At 36.7% G+C, this 22,836-nt stretch overlaps 2 protein-coding genes and 1 long non-coding RNA gene across 6 annotated transcripts in view; 1 reads left to right on the top strand and 2 right to left on the bottom strand.

Moving 5' to 3' along the window:
* Positions 1 to 444: 444 nt before the first annotated feature.
* On the bottom strand, positions 445 to 5,539 carry LOC123322107. The gene is made up of 5 exons (XR_006539042.1): positions 5,402 to 5,539; positions 3,515 to 3,619; positions 2,617 to 2,837; positions 2,138 to 2,192; positions 445 to 580 (listed from the first exon to the last, which is right to left on the bottom strand). It is a non-coding gene; the product is annotated as an uncharacterized LOC123322107 (long non-coding RNA).
* LOC123322097 (IDLSRF-like peptide) lies at positions 3,691 to 7,569 on the top strand. Its single transcript, XM_044909944.1, has 3 exons — positions 3,691 to 4,444; positions 5,378 to 5,662; positions 5,726 to 7,569. The coding sequence occupies exons 1-3, from the start codon at positions 4,297 to 4,299 to the stop codon at positions 5,917 to 5,919; spliced, it is 627 nt and encodes a 208-aa protein (XP_044765879.1). The 5' UTR covers positions 3,691 to 4,296; the 3' UTR covers positions 5,920 to 7,569.
* Positions 7,570 to 7,746: 177 nt separating this feature from the next.
* The window catches only part of LOC123322070 (furin-like protease 1), a 52,642-nt gene continuing 37,552 nt past the window's right edge, over positions 7,747 to 22,836 (bottom strand). For all 4 annotated transcript variants that reach the window (XM_044909902.1, XM_044909904.1, XM_044909905.1 and 1 more), the window contains exons 3-10: positions 13,855 to 14,049; positions 13,629 to 13,757; positions 13,239 to 13,577; positions 12,895 to 13,180; positions 12,292 to 12,834; positions 10,998 to 11,119; positions 10,825 to 10,906; positions 7,747 to 8,450 (exon numbers count right to left, since the gene is read on the bottom strand). In XM_044909902.1, coding sequence (XP_044765837.1) covers positions 8,032 to 8,450; positions 10,825 to 10,906; positions 10,998 to 11,119; positions 12,292 to 12,834; positions 12,895 to 13,180; positions 13,239 to 13,577; positions 13,629 to 13,757; positions 13,855 to 14,049 — 2,115 coding nt within the window. In that variant the 3' untranslated portion in view covers positions 7,747 to 8,031. The remainder of the gene's footprint in view (positions 8,451 to 10,824; positions 10,907 to 10,997; positions 11,120 to 12,291; positions 12,835 to 12,894; positions 13,181 to 13,238; positions 13,578 to 13,628; positions 13,758 to 13,854; positions 14,050 to 22,836) is intronic.

Genomic DNA, 22,836 nt, shown 5'->3' with positions numbered 1-22,836 from the left:
CGGGCTCGAATTTTTTTTTTAGTTCAGCCTTTCACCATAGGGGGCGCTGACGGCGGTCGGAAATTTTTTTAGTTCAGCGGTTCGCCGCAAGGGGGCGCTTTTCTCGGGCTCGAATTTTTTTTTTAGTTCAGCCTTGCACCATAGGGGGCGCTGACGGCGGTCGGATTTTTTTTTAGTTCAGCGGTTCGCCGCAAGGGGGCGCTTTTCTCGGGCTCGAAATTTTTTTTTTTGTTCAGCCTTGCACCATAGGAGGCGCTTTTCTCGGGCTCGAATTTTTTGGTCTTGACCCATTTCAGCACTGCGAGACTACAGCGCCCCCTGGCGATGCACTGCTGAACTATTCAGTGTTTCGGAACCGGAGTGCAATTGGCTCCGAATTTAAGTGCTTTAATGCAATTTTAAAGTGTCCTGAATATTATCATTGCAGAGCATCATTTGGGCAATAAAGAAAGCAATTTGAAATTTTCAAAAGTTTATTCAAATCAATTCAAGAAAATTACACAAAAAATAACATATCGTATTCAAAAAATTTGGTCCATTTTCCTTCTCCGCGTGTTCATTGTCCTCTTCAGCTATACACCTGTAAAAAATGGATATTTATCAAATTCAAATATTAAGAAAAATTATAACTTTGTGACCTGTCGTCTCTTGTCTTGTTTTTTGTCTCATTGTGTGTCTTGTCTTGTTGTCTCTTTCTCTGTCGTGTCGTCTTTTGTCCTATCGTCTTTGTCTTTTCGTCTTTTATGATGTCTTTTCATGTCGTGTCACGTCTCTTATCTTGTCGTATCTCGACCTGTCCTTTCTTGTCTTTTTTTGTATCCTTTCGCCCCTTGTCTTCTCGTCTCGTCCTTGTCCTGTCGTCTCCTGTCTTTTCGTCTCTAGTCTTGACAATAGGCGACAAGACTAGACAAGACAGTAGTCGACAAGACTGTCGTCTACTGTCCTTTCATCTCTTAACTTGCCTTCATCGTCCCTTGTCTTCTCGTCTTGTCTCTTGTCCTGTAGTCTCCTGTCTTTTCGTCTCTAGTCTTGCCGCCTCTTGTCTTGCCGTCTACTGTCTTTTCGTCTCTTGTCTCGTCATGTCGTTCTTGACCTGTCGTCTCTTGTCTTTTTTTTGTGTCTTCGTGTCCTTTCGTCTCTTCTCGTGCCTCCATCGTCCCTTGTCTTCTCGTCCCGTTTCTTATATGGTCGTCGCCTCTCTTTTCATCTCTAGTCTTTTCGCCTCTTGTCCGGTCGTCACTTGTCTTTTCGTCGCAAGACAAGACACCCCAAGACTAGAGACGAGAAGACAAGACAAGTCAAGGACGAGAAGACTCGGCCAAGAGACGAGAATACAGGACAAGAGGCGACAAGACAAGAGACGATCAGACATGAGTCGATTGGACAAGACAATTTACGACAAGAGCAGAAACGACAAGATACGATGGACAAAACAAGTCGAGAGACGAGAAGACAAGACAAGGGTCAAGGCAACACAAGACTAGACACGACAAGATTAGGGACGGAAAGACAAAACAAGAGACGATAGGACAAAAGACGACAAGATAATAATAGGAGACGACACGGCAAGACAAGACTAGAGACAAGGCCAGAAGACAAGTCAAGAGACGAGACGACGAAGAAGACACCACAAGACAAGACAAGAGACGAGAAGACAAGACAATGGATGACAGATCAAAATACGACAAGACAAGACACGAAACGACAAGAGATGAAAAGACCAGACAAGTAACGACAAGGCATGAAACGACAAGACAAAAGACTACAAGACAGGATACTGGAAGACAAGTCAACAGACGAGAAGAAAAAACAAGGTACGAGAAGACAAGTCAAAAGACGACAAGACCAGAGACAAAAGACATAATGTAAAAAGAGACAGGTGACGATAACACAAGAGAGGATGCGACAAGAGACGACAGGAGAAGACAGGATGAGGCAAGAGTAGAAAAATATCTTACATGTGAAATGATATGGAACGTTATTGATTTTCAACATATAAATTGGAAGGGCTATCGATTTTGAGAATAATTCAACGCGAGTGGCAAATATGTTCGACAATATCCTCGAAAAACTGAGGGAAATTCTTATTCTAATATTAAAAGTTTTCTTCTATTAAAAAAAAAACTAGAATACTCACCAAACAGTGGGGGCCATTGCTGCATTGCTTCTCCTCCAATTCAATGAGTGCCATTCTGCAAATTTTATAAAAAAATATATGAATTCTAAGCTCCAAAAATTAACAATGTATATGAAAATGAAAAACCATGATATAGGTTAGTAAAAGTAATCTACTATTTAATAATTTACTGAAATTAGAGACTGGGAAAACTACTAATGAAACCATTTCAGCATTTGTATGAAATATTCAATATCCATCATATGAATAAGAAGTCTTTCGGTGTACAATGAATACATTCTTTAAAATACTGCCAAAATTTCGATTGTTCATTCACACAGGAAATGATTAAGATGAAAATAAGTGGATAGAGGCATTCTGGCAATGAATAAATGTCGGTATACGATACCAACAACAAAATTAAGATAACTTTATGAGTAATGAATGCAACTACTACTAGTATGACTACAAATAGTTAATAAATGCATATTTCAACTCACAGATCAAATTTTATCACATCCTCATCTTCCTAATTATATTTTCTTCTCAATTAATCAGCATTTTCCTGGTTTCCCTCTGAACTATCCATTGATCGGGCACATCATTTAGTCTCTGAACATCATCCATGCTCCATTACTTATAGGTGTTGTTTTCCAAAAAAATTTATTGATGCAGTTGTCCTTCATGTTCGGGGAGGAATGTCACGTGCGTATTGTGTGATCTGGAAATAGAAAAAGATTGTTCATTATTAGAAGAAATATACCGTGATTTAAAAGAATACGTTATGGACATACATATACGTATAATAATCAAAGATATGTGTAATATCTTTGATAATAATCAACAGAACGCTAATATGAATATGAAATAAGATCAAAAATCTTTTAAATTATACGTATACTTAATGTGCCAATAGTACCGCGTCGACTTTATTATGAAAAATATGCTTGCACCCTATAAAAGGTGCTTGATTTAGATCATAACTACCTACTCCAATTTTCATCTATTATTTAAGCTTTATTCGCGTTTAAACTTGGGACGGTTTCGGATCCATGGGGGTAAAGGAAGAGTAGAGAGCATTTCCCTTGTAACAAAAGTGTATAGAGGGTCTAACCTCCCATTGAACTCTTTATTGAGTTCAATGTAGGTACCCCCCATACAACAGTGCTTTCGCTCAGTATGGGTAAATTGTGGCGGGAATTAGGTATATTTGAATTTTTTTGATTCGAAGTTTCTTGGGTTCACTTTCAATGACAAATTTCCATAGTAGTGGAAACTATGTAAAAGGAGCCAATTTTCGCTTATTACAAAAAAATACATTTTTCCTAAGAAAAAGATGAGTACTTCAATTTATGTTGATTTTAAGATTTATATTACGCTTATGATATAATACCCTACCTTTACAGAGATTTTTCCGGAATAGGTATGTTAGGTTATTTTTCTTCTTTGTGAAAATACCCCTCAACAGCGAATCCAACTGAACTCCAAAGGGCCTCTAGTATCCTAGAATAAGGAAGGTTTTAAACTGACTGAGGAAGAGAGAAAGAGCGAGAGTGAGGAGGAAGTAGATTTCTTATTCAAGTATTTAGAAGGTTTAAGAAATATACATATTATGTTTCAATAAAATTCACAACTCATTTTATGCCTTCTCCCTTCACACGTTCACTCTGTACACAACGCCTTTAGCAAATGGCAGTTTGATCCGTTCGGTTACTGAAAAATTAATTGAAGTTTTTATCTCTAGGAAATCTCGGCTAACGAAACGGTGCAAACTACCATTAAAAAGAATAATGTAGGTAATGGGTATATGATATATCAAGTTTTTTTGAGAGCGATTGATGATCTAGACGTGTGAATTTTTACGAAAATCGAGATCGGGAATTTATCTGGCCTAGAGAGGCAATAACAATATTTTCCTGGTATTAGGTAATCGAACCTGCTCCAGATGTGGGAACCCTTCAGACATTGTTAACAGGTGTTGAAGGTGGGAATATAAGAATAATGTGTATATAATATCAGCGGCGTCGCGTAGTTATCGATTAAATAACAGCTGTGGGTGGTGCGCGAATCGGTGCAGACCGAGGCAGCATTGATACGCAGGTACGCCGTTCCCGGTATAAAGCTTCGAAGGCGGCGTGCTGGTGCTTCTGTGAGCTGCCGCCTTCCTATTAGCGTCAGCAATGATACGCGTGGCCTCGTCGCCGCATCCGATTTTGGGAGCAGCCCTGGGGGCCGTTGTGGTCTTCGTTATGTGTGCAGCACTACCTAACGCAGTCATGGCCATCGACCTTAGTAGGCTGTATGGACACATGAGCTCCAAGAGGAATGGTGAGTTCAATTTGGGAGTCAGACTCAACAGTTGTTCTACTCGATCGATATCACCGCCATCACATACACTACAATTGCTTCAACGTCATATATGATCTACTAGAATCAAACTGATACTTTTCCATGACCAGCACATGCACCTGAACTGTTTCTGTATCGTTTTGCCATTTCCGAACAATTCCATTCGGACATGATTTCGAGTGGATAGATAAAAATTATTCATCTTCTTCGGTTACACCTTGTAGGTTCCTCTATTATGAATGGCGGAGTTCAATAACTTGTTGCATTGACCGATTCAAGAGTTGCTCCAAAGATTTACTTCCTCTTTGGACATTCTCATTTTAATTTTTTAAGTCAAACCATGATAGAAGTATATATAAATTAACGTTTGCATCACGCAGAAAATACTGGCCCGATTTTGATAAGGCTTTCACCCCTGAAGTTTACTAAGTAATAACATGCATTCATGTAACAATTATGTATCGAATCGATGTGAAGAAGAGTGTTCACTTATATTTGTTAACTTTCGGTAACCCACTGAAAAGATCGATGTTGAAATCACCATCAGGCTGGACTATTCAAATTCAATATAGGGATATTCCTACCAGTGTTTCCAGAGAGTTATTCTGCTGCAGAGTGATTCATGTGTAGCTTGATATAAGAATAGTCAAACAAAAAAATATCGATGACGTCATATCTCACATTTGGGAAACGCTGTATAACTTTAAAATTCAAAACGACCTGTCCGATCATATTCACAGCATCGAAAGAAGAATACGTAATTTAAAATGAACCGTCTTACACCTCGTAGTACTAATCTAGAGGTGGATAGATCTCAACATATATTATTATGAACGTATTTTTTGATATTCACCAACATTAAAAAGAAATATTTTCTTAAATAAATAAACAACAGTAAACCGCTAATTTCAGGTGATGCATGTCATCCATACGAACCTTTCAAGTGTCCTGGAGATGGCAACTGTATCTCGATACAATACTTATGTGATGGAGCTCCCGATTGTCCCGATGGTTATGATGAAGATTCTCGCTTGTGTACCGCAGCCAAAAGACCGCCTGTTGAAGAAACTGGAAGTTTTCTGAAATCCCTTTTAGCGAGTCACGGTCCAAATTATCTGGAAAAATTGTTCGGAAATAAAGCTAGAGATGCGCTGAAACCTCTTGGCGGTGTAGACAAAGTAGCGATAGCCCTGTCAGGTAAACACCATAGAAATACGTGGAAGCTTCGAGAAGTGAATGAAAAATCATTTTTTTTTTCAGAATCCCAAACAATAGAAGATTTCGGAGCCGCTCTTCACCTCATGAGGTCAGATTTGGAACATCTTCGTTCTGTTTTTATGGCAGTTGAGAACGGGGATTTGGGGATGTTGAAGTCGTTAGGTATTAAAGACTCGGAATTAGGTGATGTAAAATTCTTTTTGGAAAAACTGGTAAACACCGGTTTCTTAGACTGAACTTTACCCGACCCTGCTGCTGTTTTTTTCGCCCACCCCCAACCTCACGTTCCATTGAGCAAATCCTTCTATTCGTACCTTCCTTTTTAATGAATATTTAAAATTAGCCTAAACATTCGCCTGAATGCTGCATATTAATACTTATTTATATAGTCTTCATCATAATGGTGCTGTAGGGCGTTAATAATTATGGCCTATCTAAAATTTTTCTTCTACTCCCATTTACATCGAAAACAATTCGTCAAAGAATACGGATTTTGAAGTGATAGTAGTTCCTTTCCAAAAAATTAATATGTAGTATTCAGGCTAGGTAAATCTATAGCAACAGACACGTTACAGAAAGTAACGAGTTTTTCTAAACTCTCAAACTTCTTTTTGCTTGTTGTTCTCCATGGGGGTTAAGTCTGTTTTCATCTAAGTCGCCCATGAAAACCTCTGCCAAAGATCTATTATTATGTATGATTTCTTTAAGAAGCAGCAGAGTCTCATTACCATCCGTCCCTTTCCCCCCCAGAACAGAGAAATTTCCATAACTCACCTGCCTCTGTCTCGGCAGGAAATGAAAAGAAAGGCCAACAAAAACTTATGAATACATATCATGAAGCACCAAATTTTACTCAATAGAGTTAACACTACATATCAATTAGATGTACTTATAGACATATCTTGAGGACATCGTGTGATCACAGTTTCAGACTATATTATATAGTTTCTTATAAAGTTTAAATCTCTCTAGATGTTTTTAACCAGACGTAGTGTAAAATGATATATTATGTATACAAAGAGTTTGATACAGTCCAAATATATTGATAAGGCGCCATGAAATTAACGATTTTACGTTCAGTTGATGACTCCCGAAAACAATTATTTTGGTCCATTCAATTTTGGGCTAAGTTGTGAGGGCAGAAAATGGAAACTTTTACTGGATAATTATCGTTTGAAGAATAACCGTAGGTTGCATCTGGTACAGCGCCGCAGAAATGTTTTCTCAGAATCATTTCCCAAGAGTATTGACTCTTCTCAAATTTGGGTAGATATCACAGCCTAACTTGTTTATTTTTCAAAGAAAAAGATTTATTGAGGCGAATGATAATGTGGCATCTTTTTGAGCCCGCAAGATGTTCAATATCATTGAACGTTGTGCGGAAATTTGGCTGAGATAACGTCTAATAAAATTGGAGCCTTTTCTGCTCATTATAACGAAGTGTGATCATCAGCAGGGGTTGTTACCCTTATCAACCCGACTGCTTAATTTACCGTGTGATTTTTCTGTACATATCATATAAGGGTTACCACCCTATATTGCAAAGATTCCAAAAGCGCCTCAAAAACATTGATAACGACCTGACACCTAAAGAAATGAATATCTGGGGCGCTTTTGTGCATCTTCTGTTTTGCACAATCATATCATGCACGCAACAAACTTAGTTAGTAAGAAACATGAACAAATAAGTATATATTTTCGAATAATTCAAGTTTGGTGTGCGATAAATTCATGAATGATTACCTCGATAGTTATATTTACACTATTTTACATAAAAGGCTGGTTTATTATGTATACATATCGAATGTTTTTATGATGATATCGTTGTAATTTGCATTATTCAATTGTAAAGTGAAATTTCTAATTAAATGAATATATTATCTTAAGTTGTCGTGTTTTCAATATTCCTAATCCACATAACAATACGCTCATTTGTCCGATTCCGTTTCAATTTTTATCCGAAATGACGGTTTATCTGCAATGAAAGTTATTTCTCGGCAATGGTTTTTGGGATTGATCGGTTTCAAAAAGAAACGTTGTGTAGGTTAAAGTCTAACACACGATTGTCAAAAAAGGCACTTTATTTGTTATTTCCTCATAAAAGAGAGTTGAAATCATTTCCTACCCAACATACTGAAAAGAGGATTGATAAAATATCATTAATGTCTCAAAATCTGAATCCATCCAATCAGAAAAATATTCAGTTTGAGTGCATAGAATGGAGCAAAAAATTCCATTAAAATTCTTCATCATCTTATTAATGCTTTACTAATAAGTCTAGTTATGGAAAATATTTTGAAATGAAGCTACAGATTCAAAGACTATTGTAATAAAACTCACTGAAGATATTACATCTGTTCTTTGTCTAAAAGGCCTAAAACATTACTCTGCAAATTATTGTATCTATTGCTTCTTCTCAATTTCCATAATAGCCATAGCACGGAAATGAAGAGTAATGACATGAGAATAAGAAAAATCAAGAAAAAAATTATGTACATCGATTCAGCGTGGATAATCCAGGATATGGAAATGGGATAGCAATAATTTTCATTAGGGAATTGATTGGTGAGAACGGCATCTGGAAAACATGAAAGACAATCATAATCCAAAGATCCTTTACATGTCTTGCAGGTGTAATGGCATGTTCCACAAGTGAAGTTGAGAAATCGGTCGTTCACTTCTTCTCTGATAATTTCAATATCTTTTTTATAGTACCCATCTGGACAGCCGGGATTAGAATTGCTCTCGGTTCGATTTTGTAGACAGCCTAAAAAGGATAAGTTATGAGGAAATTATAAGAAAGAATTGTTACTACATACACTACTTAAGAAATGCTGACAACAATTTTCAAAACAACTACATGCTCACAAAAAATTCCATATCCCATGAACTTACCTACAAAGAAACTGCAAACTGCTTGATTTTAATTGGTATCATCCCAATATTTATCCCAGGAGATACTGGAGAAATAACTGAAGCTCTACCATTGGGAGAAATGATAGCAAAGATAGAAACTCAAGCAGAAAATTCTCGATTTATGTTTCTTCATACATACTACTAATCAGTTCCATTCAAGAAAACTATAGGGAGAAAGTTTCCACAGCAGGGAATCACTGTTAATGATGAAAAAGCAACTCAAGAATAATGGTGGGGATTATTGAGAAATTGTTATGTAGCCACATTTTATTTAGTTGATTCAGTTAGTTTACAAACAAGTTATATGTATTGTAACAACATGTCTTTAGTCTTTAGCAGTTCTGAGGAATCCAATTTCGATTCAAATTATCGATGTTTTGTGGTTGATTGGCAAAAAAATTCGTTGTGACATCAGATCCAATTCATAAAAAAAATTGCTTTCAATTCGGTGCAATATGGAATTTCTTGTCAACCAACACGAGTATTTTTAGGCCCTCAACAAAATCATTCATTAGAGAAATAATGAAATTACTCCGTGGGTTTGATGATATCATATGAATGGGTAGGTACTTTTTCTTCGATTTGAAAGTATGTTGTTAAGGGCATTTTCAATATAACAGAAATGCTAATACTAGGCCGCCGGAAGGATAGTAGTCTTGTCAAAATTTCTAACCTAAATTAAAACTATGGTTTAGTTACAGACATCTATACCTACAATACGAAAGAACACATTTTTCATTCATACATTGAGCTTTTTCTTTCATCGAGTTTTCACTAAATATAATCAAAAAGGCATTAAGTAATTTACCCGCAAAACAGTCCCTCAGTCAGTCATTTTACATGCATCCTATGATTTTAAATGGTAAACATCTTGTTCAGGAACTACGTTTAAAAATTAACAATAACAAAAAATATAGGAGTCTTTGTTGTAATTATATACACGAATTAAATAATCACAGAAAACATTACATTGAAATTACAAGACGAAAAACAAATGACCAGATGACACCGTTTTTTCAGAAGCTCCGTCTAACAGAATTGGTACGTTGTAGATATAATTGCACTTGATAATCTTTGATCAGATCAGTGGTATTTTGCTCGGTCCTTTTGGCACACATTATTTTCAACGTTTAAAATACATATTTCAGTAAGATGACACGGCACAAGTACATAATTATTAAGTGATTTGGCAAAAGATTTTCGCACGAAACTTTACTGAAGTTTATAGGAATTCCAATTATGAATAAAATGAATTTTCTAGCACGACAATTTCACGATATGTGTGAAAAGTTTGCACCATTCACGATATATTTGACACAATAATATCCACCCATAATCAACAACAACAACAACAACAAATTGATTCAGTTGGCACTTGATTTTACAGAAAATGGAAGAGGGAAATAAGGTACGTTATTATCATCATTACAAATAATGAGTATTTTACGGCAAAACGACAAAGAGAATGATATTGGACAGTACAAATAAACAATTGAAGGTGGCGCAATCCACAAGAAATTCCGCGAAATAAGAATTTCATCCCACATAGAAGATATCAATCTTTTCAGGATTCATCGCAAATCAATCTTTTCAAAGAAATACATCAAATGAAAAAAAAATATATACATTATATATCTATAATCCAGCTGCAAAATGAATTGACTCATTCCAACAATGAGAAAATGAACAACAATCTTTTGCCAGGGCACTATCAAACTTAAGATTATAAAACAGACTGTACACTTCAATAAATAGGTTCGAATCTAACATAACAAATGTGAGTTCGTTTATTCACATCTTCAAATTAACACTTACTCATTATATTTCATAAGTATTACTGGAGAAAAAAAATTTGTTCGAATAAGTTTCTTCAGGTACAAAACCTACAAATGTTCTTCTGAACTCATCTCCTGGTGTAACTGAAGAGATGAGTTTTTCTTTTAAAAACTGACTGCTTCTTACTGCAATCTTCAATTTGGATTTAGGTTTGTGGAAGTTATGAAAATTGTTGTCAGACAATTGATCTCTGTCCAATATGATTTTTAGGTTCTGCCTTTGTGAATCATTATAACCTGTCATAAAATGGGATTTGATGTTTCTAAAGTCCTTCCACCAAAAGCTGATGGCTAAGATGAATGATGACAAGCTTGGTATAATCAGTACAATAAAAGCATCTTTAATGTTCCATAAGGAAATATAGCACATAAAGATAACAATACACAAACCTAAACTTAATTGAGCCTCAGGATTGGAGCAGCCAGAAGTGCTTTTTACCTCTTCTTCTACTTCCAAAGTATCTTTCTTTATCTGAAATATTGAAATATTTTTTTCGAACTGCAACTTCATTGAAAAAGCCTCGAGCAAAAAATAAATATTTTAACGAAAATTCTAGTCATACCTCATCGCCTCTCCAAGAATTTGATGAAATACTTCCAATATTGTTAACAGGATGCTCCGTACTCTCTTGATTAGGATCTGTAGCTGTGCCATGGAGAACTAAAGTCCAACCAGTAATGTTAGCTGAAATAACGATACTTCTTATATAAGTACTCATTACAAATATCTTCAAATACTAAAAACATTTTCAATCTACAAAGTTGCAAGTGAACATTACGAAGCGCATTCCAACGAAATGAAATAAAAAAACACACTAAGAACAGTAATTTTCTAAAGTACCGAAATCAAGAACATTAAACAGTGATGTCTCATTTGAAGCGAACATGAATGGGCTTTTTTCTGAAAATCAGAAATCACTGTCCAAAAAGAAAGTGAAAATTAATGTAGAATAATTAGCATGCCCATCAATTTACTAAAAAATTACCAGAGGTGTTCAACTTTGGAGAAGTTGCAGAAGCGCGCGTGGTAGTGATAACTTGAGGTTTCGGGATAAATGTTTTCAAATCTCTATTCGAGTTTATGTCGCGACTTTTTTCTTTTTGCTTTTGAGTTTTTTTGATGACTTCGGGAGGCTTCAATACTATATCTCTAGCAGGAATCAAAATGGGGTAAGTAATTGTTATATTTTTAACGAACTTCAAATATTGTTTGACACTATCTTCAGAATTTTTGTATTTGCTAGGATTAATAGCGTAAAAATAGGGCGACATTTCAGTTGTCAGTCTAGCGAGTTTTTTCAGTTTGGTACTCGAAGCTATAGGTGGAACTTTTGTAACAGCAACTTTAGTTTTATTTTTATATTGAAATTTAGAAGATTTGGTTGTTGGTATGGTTTTCCCGTTGTTCTTATTTTTCGATTTTTTGCTATTTTTCTTTTTAGTTATCGATTTGTTTTTGTTTGGCTTTGGTGTGGTTTCGCTACTAGGACTAAACTCCTTCGTTCCGTAGAGCACTAAAGACCAATTCTGTAGAGTTGCTCTTCCTGCAATGGAGGTTAGTAGAATAATATTAGTCAATGAAAATGTTAATAGATATATGAATAAATAATAAAATGTACTAATGGATCACATCAGTCGATATATCATTTTTCTGCAAAAATATTGGATTTTGCTTAGAGTTACACAGAAAAGCATGCCCTCAATAACAATTGAAATCTTGGAGATCTCATAGTTGAGGAAAGCTCTACCGAAATTTCATCGAGTTAATCCATTTCAATCGTATAGATAGAAATACTGCATAACTCAAAAGATATTCAAGAGATGATCTTTTAATTTTTCAAAAAATTGTTTACCTACCTAGAAGTCTACCAGCATTGTGGATCTCCAGTTCCCAAACTCCTAATGGGGACTCTCCCCAAGAATGGACGGACATAAATGGCCAGTTATTAAAACCCGTACGCGAATTATCATGTGTTCTGTGAGCTAACAAAACTGCTCTGGTTCCCATAGGGGAGGTGAGCTGTATATTCAAGTCACCCCTCCTTTGAGAAAATATTGTTAACTTGGCTTGAACGTGTTCAAGAACAGCCACGCCCTCGCATTTGGTCACTTGAAGCTTCAGGATGACCACACTCTTGGCAGGGATGGCCTTTTGATCATGGGGAGCTGTGATTTCACATTTGTTCTGTTCTGGAACAGTTTTCCAACTTCTTGCCAGGCGGACCATGGCATGTGCATCCATCAAGCCATACCCAAAACTATGAGAAACGTTTCTTCCCACACCATTAGTTTGCCAATCGAGAGCTTTCAAATTTTCGGGCCTTGCTGTTCTCACCACTATATGTTGCATGTCACGCCAAGTCAAATTCGGATTGGCCTCTAATGCGAGAGCACATATACCTGCAAGGATAAGTCATAGTATCGAAACCCTTCAGAATAGAAAACAGTTATTTCACTCACCCGCTGCTAGAGGTGCAGAAGCACTTGTACCGGTATGACTGCTAGTACAGGCAAATCGTAGGTCAGTTGTGACAACTTGTTTCTCGCCAACAGCACCACTACTATACGTTGAGGCCAAAGTAGAACTGCATGCTTCACTGTACCATGGTACATGGCCATGTTCTGTAGCACTTGATATCGATAAGCTGTATATGGAGTTTGTGTAACCATCACAATTACAATTGTCTTGATCTCTGCCACCATTTCCAGACGCCCAAACAAAAATCGAACCTTTACCATTTCGACCCTGAAAAAAAAAAGAAATCATAACCAACATTCAATTCCTTCGAAATGACTAAACCAACCTTGGTCACTCCTTCGATGAAGGCTCTTGTAGCCATTTCCCCTGGCCCATCAACAGTTTTCCCATCATCATCTGGGCCCCAAGAGGCACTGTATATATCTATGTGATGTGGATTTAAACTCAGCGATCTGGCTTCTACTGCGTCAGTCACATCTCCGTCCAGCATTCTCACACCTCCAACTTTAGCACCATGTGCGATTCCAAGAGCACAAACCGAGTTATTACTCGTTGCTGCAACTTCACCAGCACATCTGGTTCCATGTCTGTTGGAATCTATCATGTCATAACGTGGACTTGGATCTGAGTCATGACCGTTTACATCATATGATGCCATTGGATCCTGAAAAAATCGATGTTTTATTGTGATATTAACTTCTTGGGGAAAACTTACATAATTTTGGAGTAAATCTGGGTGATTCTTTTCCAATCCATCATCCAAAATGGTCACTACAGCACCCTTCCCTGTAACACCTTCTTGCCACACTGGAATGACGTTCATATCCAAGCCATTTCCTCGATTCTAGAGAAGAAAATTGATAAGGATTGTTATTTAAGAGTCTATTTCAGTGAAACATTTCAAGTTTTGTCGAGAATAACAATGGACTATTGATGCTTACCAAATACCACATGCTTGGCCATTTCGGATCAGAATCTTGAAGGGTCAGATCTCTTTTCACCCTCCTCTTGACTGTCTGCTGTTGAGCCCACTGAACTCTGGTATCAACGGCTAGTCGTACTTTCCTTTCGTGATTAGGAGAGAGAGACCTTTTCGCTACTCGATTGTGAGTGAAATGCCAATGATCCTCGATTATCTGGAAATAACATTCGGTTAGCCTTCACTTGTATATGCAGTATTAGTATTATTAGTTGAGTGAAGGGAAAGATTTTAAGACGAAGAGAAATGATCGAATGAAAAATACATAGAATATGAAATCCATTAAATTGATTGGTAATTTATGATATTTCTTGATGCACTGATCTGATTAAAGTCGAAGGATAAACATCAAAAGTCCCTTCCTCTCTAATGAAGTGAAACCTGAAACACTCGAAAGAAAGACTGTAGAAACTTATTCGGCAAACGAGTAAAGGAGCTCATGATCTATAGAACGTTGAAAATTCCTAATGAGGTCGCGATATTGCCAGAATTCGCGAATGTCTGGCACGAGGAAATTTCAACAAAAATTTTCACCAGAGGCAAAATTTCCGTTTTGAAGGTTTCATATTCTTGCCTCGACCTCGCGGGAAACAAAGGACCGAGAAGTTTCCGAATTATGCGCGACTACTCGGTTTCGTTAAAATTTTTAGTTTGCTCACTGGAACTGTGGAAAGCACGATATTTCCCTAGAACGAGTGCAACTTTTAATCATACTATTTATTGAGAAATCACAAAAAGATATCAACGTGGATCTGGTTTTCTGGTCGGTATATAAAATATCAAACACTCAGACTCCACTCAAAGGAAATGATTGATCCTAATAATGAAATTATTCCCCATGGAATTAACTGAAATTGTGAAAGCAAAGACGATCCTAGATGAGCAGATTTATGGACTGACAGAGTTATGAGTCGAAAGATGAAATCTGTACAATAATTATAGAAAATCTGAGCTCAGAGTTGGAATCTACGAAAAAGAACTCACAAGAAAATTTTCTAGCACCATTACAGTTACTCCGTATTTATAGGTGACAATATTGTAAGAAAAATAAGCATAAAAAAGGACGTCTGCATTTTTCATTCTTATATTATTCTCTCGAATAGTAACGTCCTTCCACGCTTTTCCTGAAAGGACCGAGTCTCTGCAAAATTAATCAGTTTTACGTTGACGTGTGGCAGGGTTTCTTCGTGAGACAAATGTAGATTTCGTCTACCCTTGGGAATCACCCCGACTATACTTAACAGAACATTCTGTATTCCGATAACAGTTTCAATAAAAATTGATATTTATATCACTTTGAAAGTATGAAATACGGGGTGAATTCGCGGATTCCAGAACTTCTCTACATTTCCATTTCCCTAGGGAGCACACACAAGGGGCGGTTCGTCGGGAAGATATCGGCACCAGTGTCGGATCAATCAAATTTTCAATAGTACTTAGTCGATAATAATTCAATAAAAACTTTGCATTATTACAGCTAAGCTAGTAATAATAGTTATATTTTCGGGTAGAGAATTAGTTTCCAGCCTAGGAAAATATATGGTTCCACCAGAAGTTGAAATAGTCAAGGTACAACATCTGGACGCAGTTGATTGGGAATTCCTTGTTCCAAAGGATGAAGACTTCCCGATGAGGTATGAGAATACTGCCATACGGAATTCTTCAAGAGGTATTCTTTGATATTCCAGCGAACAGATACGCCTATGAAGAATGAAAGCTTAAACGAAACCCAAAACTCTCGCGGTTTTCGCGTGTCAGATATCGCATTACATACGGAAAGTTCACAAAGTTTCATGTAAAACTATTCGCGTCCTGTCGTCTTTATTTATAAACTAATTACTCTGAGGGTTGGGAAAATGTGTGTTGATATATCTTTGAAGGTGATAACTCAGAGAGGAATTTTCTACACCAATTTTCCTTTCGAAAGGTTTAATTTTACGCCGAATTAAACACGAAAGCTGACTGCGACTCGTCGAGATCTTTTTTCGGGTATGTCGATCATTTATCACGGTGTATCTAATACCGGTATACGAACATCTCGGTGTTGGGTTGATCAAAAGCTCCTCTGATGATTTTTGTGTTGAAAATATGAAGTCTGCTGAGTTGTGGATGGTTTGAATACGGTCTGCGTGCCTACCAATAAATAAGGGAAATAATTCAAGAAACGATTCGTGGATCCAGGGAGATCCGGTTTATGATGACCACAAACTGGCATAAACCCTTTTCTCGCGGACATTTACGTCCGCACTAGAAGTTACGATGATGCGGTGGCGTAGAAGAGAATATTTCAATTAAACATTCCATTTTGGAATTGCCCCAACTTGTAAGTCTGGGGCTAAATTTAAAAAGTTCCCAACTTTAATGGAAGTCTGCGTGTAGCCAAATGAATTAAACGTAATTATGCATGCACCGTATAAATAAATGGATTAAAAGCAAAGTCTGGAAGCGGATTTGATCGAATTAGCCTAATTCCTATACAGCATTCGTAGCGTCCATCAGATGGGATTATTACGCAGAATAGTGTCACCACAGACACCACCTTTCGTCTTTTGCTCATGAATGATTTCTCGACATTCTAGTCCCTTTTCCAAGATCGGGTAAGCACCCAAAATCTGTGTTTTTATTTATCGAGATAGGAAATTCTTAGTTGGCGATGGTAAAGACTTTCCGTTCATTGTTGATATAGATTATCTTCAGTGAATTTGGAATTCACTTTTCTAAGAGCGAGACTAGAAGTTTTGAATTGATCAGATAAGTGAAAGTAATGAATTGCTTTCTTATCTATGTTTTTGTTTGTATAATCAAGTGACGTAGTTTACCTTCACCCACCCAAAAGTGCTATCGTTGAAGGTTATAGCGAAACACGTGCAGTGGTCAAGTAACCCATCCTGGTGAAAAAAAGCTCGTGTGATAAAATTGAGACTGCACAAAATGTCTTTTATCGTAATACTTAGTGGCTAGAAATTTTATTGATGTCTCAAGTAGACTTTCCAATTTTATGAATAATCGGAAACAATGCAGTCGAATGCGTTCAAGAGCGAGCCCTGAATATAAAATGAATCTGCATTTTCTTATATCCTGGGACACCGACTATTGGGACTGGCTATTCACCAATTCGAACAAGACGTGAAATTGCTTACCGTCTATTCAGATATCCCTTTAAATGACAGCTTTACCGAGATTTCAACAACGAAATGCGACGAGGAAACGTAAATTAAATTTCACTTTGGAAAATTCGGATACAGAAATGAATTGCACCATCAGAATCCTGGAGCATCCCCACTCCTTTATTATAGTTTCGAGCATAACTCGGAAATATCTGCATCACTCATTTCTTTAAGTAATCAATGTTGATTATTCCCAACAGCTTGCTTTGTTGTATGAATCACCAGATGGAGGATAAATGACGAGTGGCATACCAACAACAATTAAACTTCTGAACGATTCAAATCAATTCCACTATTTGGGTTCAGCTAGGATTGATATTACTTAGTCACTCCATTCATTTATGAAATATTACTCAAATCTAATTCTGTTGTTTGATCATCGCGATGATACTTTCTCGTCCTAACATTATGAATTGTTGGTTCAGAACTTTGTCTTTGTCTAATGAACTTATTTCCGAAACCGCTTATTAAGGTACATATAATAAAATCCGATTATCGTTAGGACCATTTTAAGGGTTGTATCACCCTCAATAAGCGGTTTCGGACTTAGGTTCATTAGACTGAAAGCACTTATTTTTTAGTGCTCTATCATCCTTAGAAATATTGCTCGAAATTACCGATTCACCTTGTATATCTCGATTTAAACACAACTCGACGTTCCTCTCAACTCAACCCCTCTCAGTAGCAACTCAGGATATTCCAAGAGTACTTGCTTAATGGGATTTTCAATGGAAATACTTCCCTTCCCTGCCGTAGTGAGATAGAACATGAGAAGGAGTGTGAAAACGTTTGGAAATATATTTTTCGCGGGCGTCTTATAACCCACGAAAATATCGCATATCACACCTCCATGTTTTTATGGTTCGAGTCCCACTATGGAGATAAAATATTATAGCTAGGCAATCGATAAAATATGCCAAGTTTCAGAGTATGGGATACAATGTTTGTTGAATGTTGAATGTACGGTCGATTCATATGGGAAGTTTGTGCGACCGCATAAGAAAGAGTAGATTATTGATCTTTTCCTATGTTCTCCCAATCTGAATCTGGACATATGAGCCCAACGGTCATTTATTAGTTCTATAATATGAATCTAAAATATCTCAGAAAAAATTTCGTACTATTTATTCACCATAACTTTCGACCTCTACAGAGACTCTGAATGTTTTTTATTTGGTACCATAATAAATAAATATTACGTGACTTCGTGAATATCAGAAACCTTCTAGGATTATTAAATTCAGTTAATTCAAAAACGAGCGATGCCAAGAAATTCTTACAAACAAATAATGGGACTGTGCCAGCCCAAGGGCTTAAAAAGACAACATTGCGTTATGATCTCAACAACGAAGCCTATTAATTTTATAATGAGAGCATTCACCTCTGCCTTCAACCACTCTTTATTTTTATACTAGATACTCCACGGTGCAATGTTCCATTATGCTTATTCAGATTGAAGATTTGCTGGAAACTTCATTATTATTATTGTGAACTTCACAAATGACGAATAATTGGGAAGATGTCAATGATATAAAAGATAATTAAAATTGTGGAAAGCTTGAGACTGAGACTTTCTGGAAGAATCTTCCGGTAAAATAGAGGGAAAAAGATTGAGCGTGAGATGTTATTTTCAGTCTACGGATTCGATTCAAAGTTTCGCTAAGCTTAACCTCACTCAATTTCGGGTCTTTCTCCTTTACCCTCAGCAGAATTTTCCAAGTTCAACCTGAGCGTGGTTTATTGTTCTTGTTTTCAATATGCCTCTAGAATTCCTCAACCGTTGCGACGCTTTGTGTGTGAAAATTGAACTACATGCAAGAAATTAACTTCTAGATGTTTCTCCTCTCTGGAATACTTCGGTTTGCATACCAACCGAAGATATTCCCGCTTCATCGTAGAACTGATGTAACTTGGACGACCACTTGGTAGAAATTCTGAGGGGTAATATGGCATACTTTCGATATGAGATGTATTGGGAGAGAAGCTGAAGCTAGATTATGTCAGAGGAATTCTCTATAGGATTCGTTTTGTTGAGGTTATTCCTTCAGAAATCGTCTTTTGTTTGGGTGAACACCTTCTCGAAGCGGAGGTTGTACACAACATTCTGAAGCGATTCGATAGTGGTACACTCTCTAGAAGAATTGGATCATTTTTTTCACCCCTTTTTGCGATCCCCATATTGATCATTCTACAGATAATGTATTTCCGAAAGGGTATAAGTGATAAGTTATTGCATAAACTTCTGAAGGGACAGGCGAAATATCTGAGTATCCCGCTTGTCAACAGGTTGTACTTTCCACCAACACTCTGAGACCCTTGAAATGAAGCCGCTACACCGTGCCTAATTCTGTAGGGAATCAATCAAATACTGAAAATTGGCTATTTCATGCAAAGTAATGGCACGCATGAACGCGACATTTATCATTCGATTCAAGCAGAAAATCGAACGCATATTTTCAAATTTGCTGGGTGCCAGGCGATGTCGAATTACCCCGTCTATTTCGCGTTGTAATTTAAGGTCTAGAGTGCGAGGGATGAACTCTTCCAGATTTATTACTTTCACTTCAATCGACCTGCTTTCATCGGAGATCGAGATTACCTCGCATTAATAATCTGAAAGGGGGAAATCGACAAAAGACGTGTCTTTTCATGGGGAAAAACAATATTATTTCTAAAAAGAAACATCATTGGAAAAAGAGCAATATAAAATATTACAAATTTTGAAAGACCATTACTTGAGAACGTTCAAGAGTTGAGCATCAAAACTTTCGGAAGAATGTAAACGATTTCTTAAATTTCTAACCTCAAAATGAGACGGTGCAGCATTGCTTAGACCAAAGAATCTTCAGGTCCATCGGTCATGAACATGTATTAATAAATAATGTACAGGGAGCCGATGAATAGGAATTTTCTGGACCATGAAATAAATTTTATGATTTTTGTTACAGCATCGCTATTTTTAACCAGGGAGCTCGCATTCCAAACAATTAGATTTTCTAGTTATGAATATGCAATGGTTGTATAACTTGGTGAAGGAAGAAATGTGTGAAATGTGGAAGGATATGTATACTGCTTTAGAATTAGCTAGGGGATTAACAAACTCTACTTTTTCTTTAACATAACGCTTTTAAAATGGTTCATCTGCTATTGAAGTTGTGTCAACTAGGGAGTTAGGAAATGATTAATCGCACATTGTCACAAATACATTGCGGAAATTATTCAAACCTTCGATGGAGAATATTCATCGTTGAATATACTATTGAATTTTCCAACTTTTTGCTAAATTCTGGTGATTTTTTCGAGCATTATCGAATAATTCAAAGAATCCACGTTATTATTCAAATTAAATTTATATGATTAGTTGGAAAGTGAATCATCGAGGAAATTAGCCGTTACCCAAATTGAAAAATTGATTAATTCAACCGATCGAGGGCAATGCAGCGTTGTTAGATGAAAGAGATCTCCAAAATCTCAAATTAAGATGCCACCTGATCTCCCGCGCTCGCCGAAAACGGTTAAGGATTTTAATTATGCCGTATTTGGCCGAATACGTCTTTCCAGCGTTGATGAAATTATGGCGTGAAATATAATTTGTCTAGTGAAAGCACCTATTAAGGTAGGAAACTTATTATGTAGGGATTTCGTTGTCGGAAACTTGAATCCGGGATCTTCAGTTCCCTCGAGTTATTCCTTCGGCTTCTACTTCTTCCGACGGGAACTATGCCTGCATCCCTTGAAAAGGCAGGCACTGGTGGCCATCAGATGACATGAGTCCCCACCATCAGAAGTAACCCAGAAGTCCAAATACATCTCTAATCGTCCATAAACATGAACATTTCACCGATCTTAAGGTGAGTGCAGACATGCAACAAAACAGTTTCATTTAAAAGAGCCGTTAAGTTACGAAATTCTGTTGCATGTCTGTACCCAGCTTTAGGCCATCCCACGGTACAATCATTCTTTCATGACCAATAAAACCGAATCAAAATATCAAGCAGGAATTAAACGAGTTAAAACCAATACGTTCTGGATGAAATCGACGAATGATAATTTGTGATTGATGAAATCCGACAACAAGTGAATTTATAGCGAGATTTTCTGTTTGTCTAAAACAATATGTGTCCAACGTAGAGGTTTATCATAGGATTTTTGATAGCCGAATATGACACACAAGAGCAATATCAAATGTCGATTTACAACGTTTATATTCGCTCTTATTTATGGGATTTCGAATGACATTTCACTTCCTGTAGATCCAATTCAAAATGTCCAGTGTATGGCACCGTTTTATATATTTTCACCAAAATAGAGTTGATTGGGAAACCCACAGTTAAATAAACAAGTTTTATCAATTTAATAATTGCATTTCCGAACACAAAACGATTTCTGGGAATCGAAATATCGATTATTTCAGATATAATGGCCGTTTTTGTAGAATTATTTGTTTTTGTGACTTCAATATATAGATATATGAATAATTTAAGATTTAATTATGTATATGTAAGACTGGAGAAGAGGTAATATGCTGCGCATTAGATATAATTTTTTTTTATTCCGGAGTGTCGAATGAATGGACAGGACGAAACATACGTTATGAAAAGGTTAATTCTTCAGTTGAAATCGGCAGATCGTCCGTTCTCACTGTTACAAAGACCGTATAAATCGAGAAGATGGTTTTGTACACGCTAAGAAATATGATTCGAGAAAACCCCGAAAGCATGTGATTCGCAAAAATAATGTGTTCTGTTATTGACGTTCCAGTTATCCCTGTCCCTCTACATCTCGTCCTTTTCGGGGTTTTTGGGCAAAGTATCTAAAATATGTAGGTATCAAATACAGGTAGGAAAAGCAACCACTCATAGAATATGAATAAGTTCTCCCAGAGATGCGTCAAGAAGGAAATTATTGATTCTAAGCGACAAATACACTTTCATTTAGAACAACAAACTTATTCTTTGAGATCCATTAACACATAGACTCGAGCCTGCTTACAATTAAGGAGCTGCATACACTCCCAAGCATGACTACAAAGATGAGAAACAGAAGGACAAATTCTGAACGTTCTCCTATCCAATAAACCCGTTTTATTGGTGGAAGTAAATAATCGCAATATATGGGTAGGTCCATCGGCAAATAGGAAGACATTTTTTGCAGCACTTATAGCAGTTGAATGAGATTTCATGGGACATTGAAAAATAATAATCTGTATTGAGAAAATAGCTAAGTTTCCGTATTTCCGATTCCGTTTAAAGCTGTATTCTCGTAGCCAATTCCTGCAGTAGGTATCCCTACCTGCTGAAAACGAAGTGGCCGGGACGAGACTTAAAATATGGATGTTGGATATTTTCCCTAACTTTTATGTCGGATTCAGTGCTAAAACTTTTATAACAAATGAGTAAACCGTATTAAAATTTATGCCTCTCATAATTCCATATTCATGCATGTAGTTTATCTCATTCATGCCTGCTGGAAATGATACGTTCATTAACGCCGTTCCTGCAGGATCTGCCATTTTGCAGCTCGAGGGTCATTGATTTTGGAACTGGCGAATTGTGCTATTACACTTTTATTTAGATGTCGCCATAAGCTCAAACCAAATTAATGCATTCGTTTTTACAGGTCGAATTAAAAAGTCTATTTTAGCAAATTTTCGAGGAAATTTTTCTATATCTTGGAAGTGTAATTCGTACAAATTGAAATAGGGTAATATTTCAATACCCAATTATAGTTGGAATTGATGAAAATACTGAAAAAAAATTGTTTTCAACGTCAATGAA

The sequence above is a fragment of the Coccinella septempunctata genome, chromosome X (genome assembly GCF_907165205.1).
Source record: "Coccinella septempunctata chromosome X, icCocSept1.1, whole genome shotgun sequence".
NCBI lineage: Eukaryota > Metazoa > Arthropoda > Insecta > Coleoptera > Coccinellidae > Coccinella > Coccinella septempunctata.
Note: the sequence above shows the minus strand (reverse complement) of the source record. Positions and strands in the feature narration are given on the sequence as shown.

Excerpts from the sequence above, each read along its gene's own strand:
- LOC123322097 (XM_044909944.1), top strand. The coding sequence starts at position 4,297 with ATGATACGCGTGGCCTCGTCGCCGCATCCGATTTTGGGAGCAGCCCTG. Across the intron at positions 4,445-5,377 it reads CATGAGCTCCAAGAGGAATG|GTGATGCATGTCATCCATAC; the intron begins GTGAGTTCAATT and ends CGCTAATTTCAG. Across the intron at positions 5,663-5,725 it reads AGTAGCGATAGCCCTGTCAG|AATCCCAAACAATAGAAGAT; the intron begins GTAAACACCATA and ends TTTTTTTTTCAG.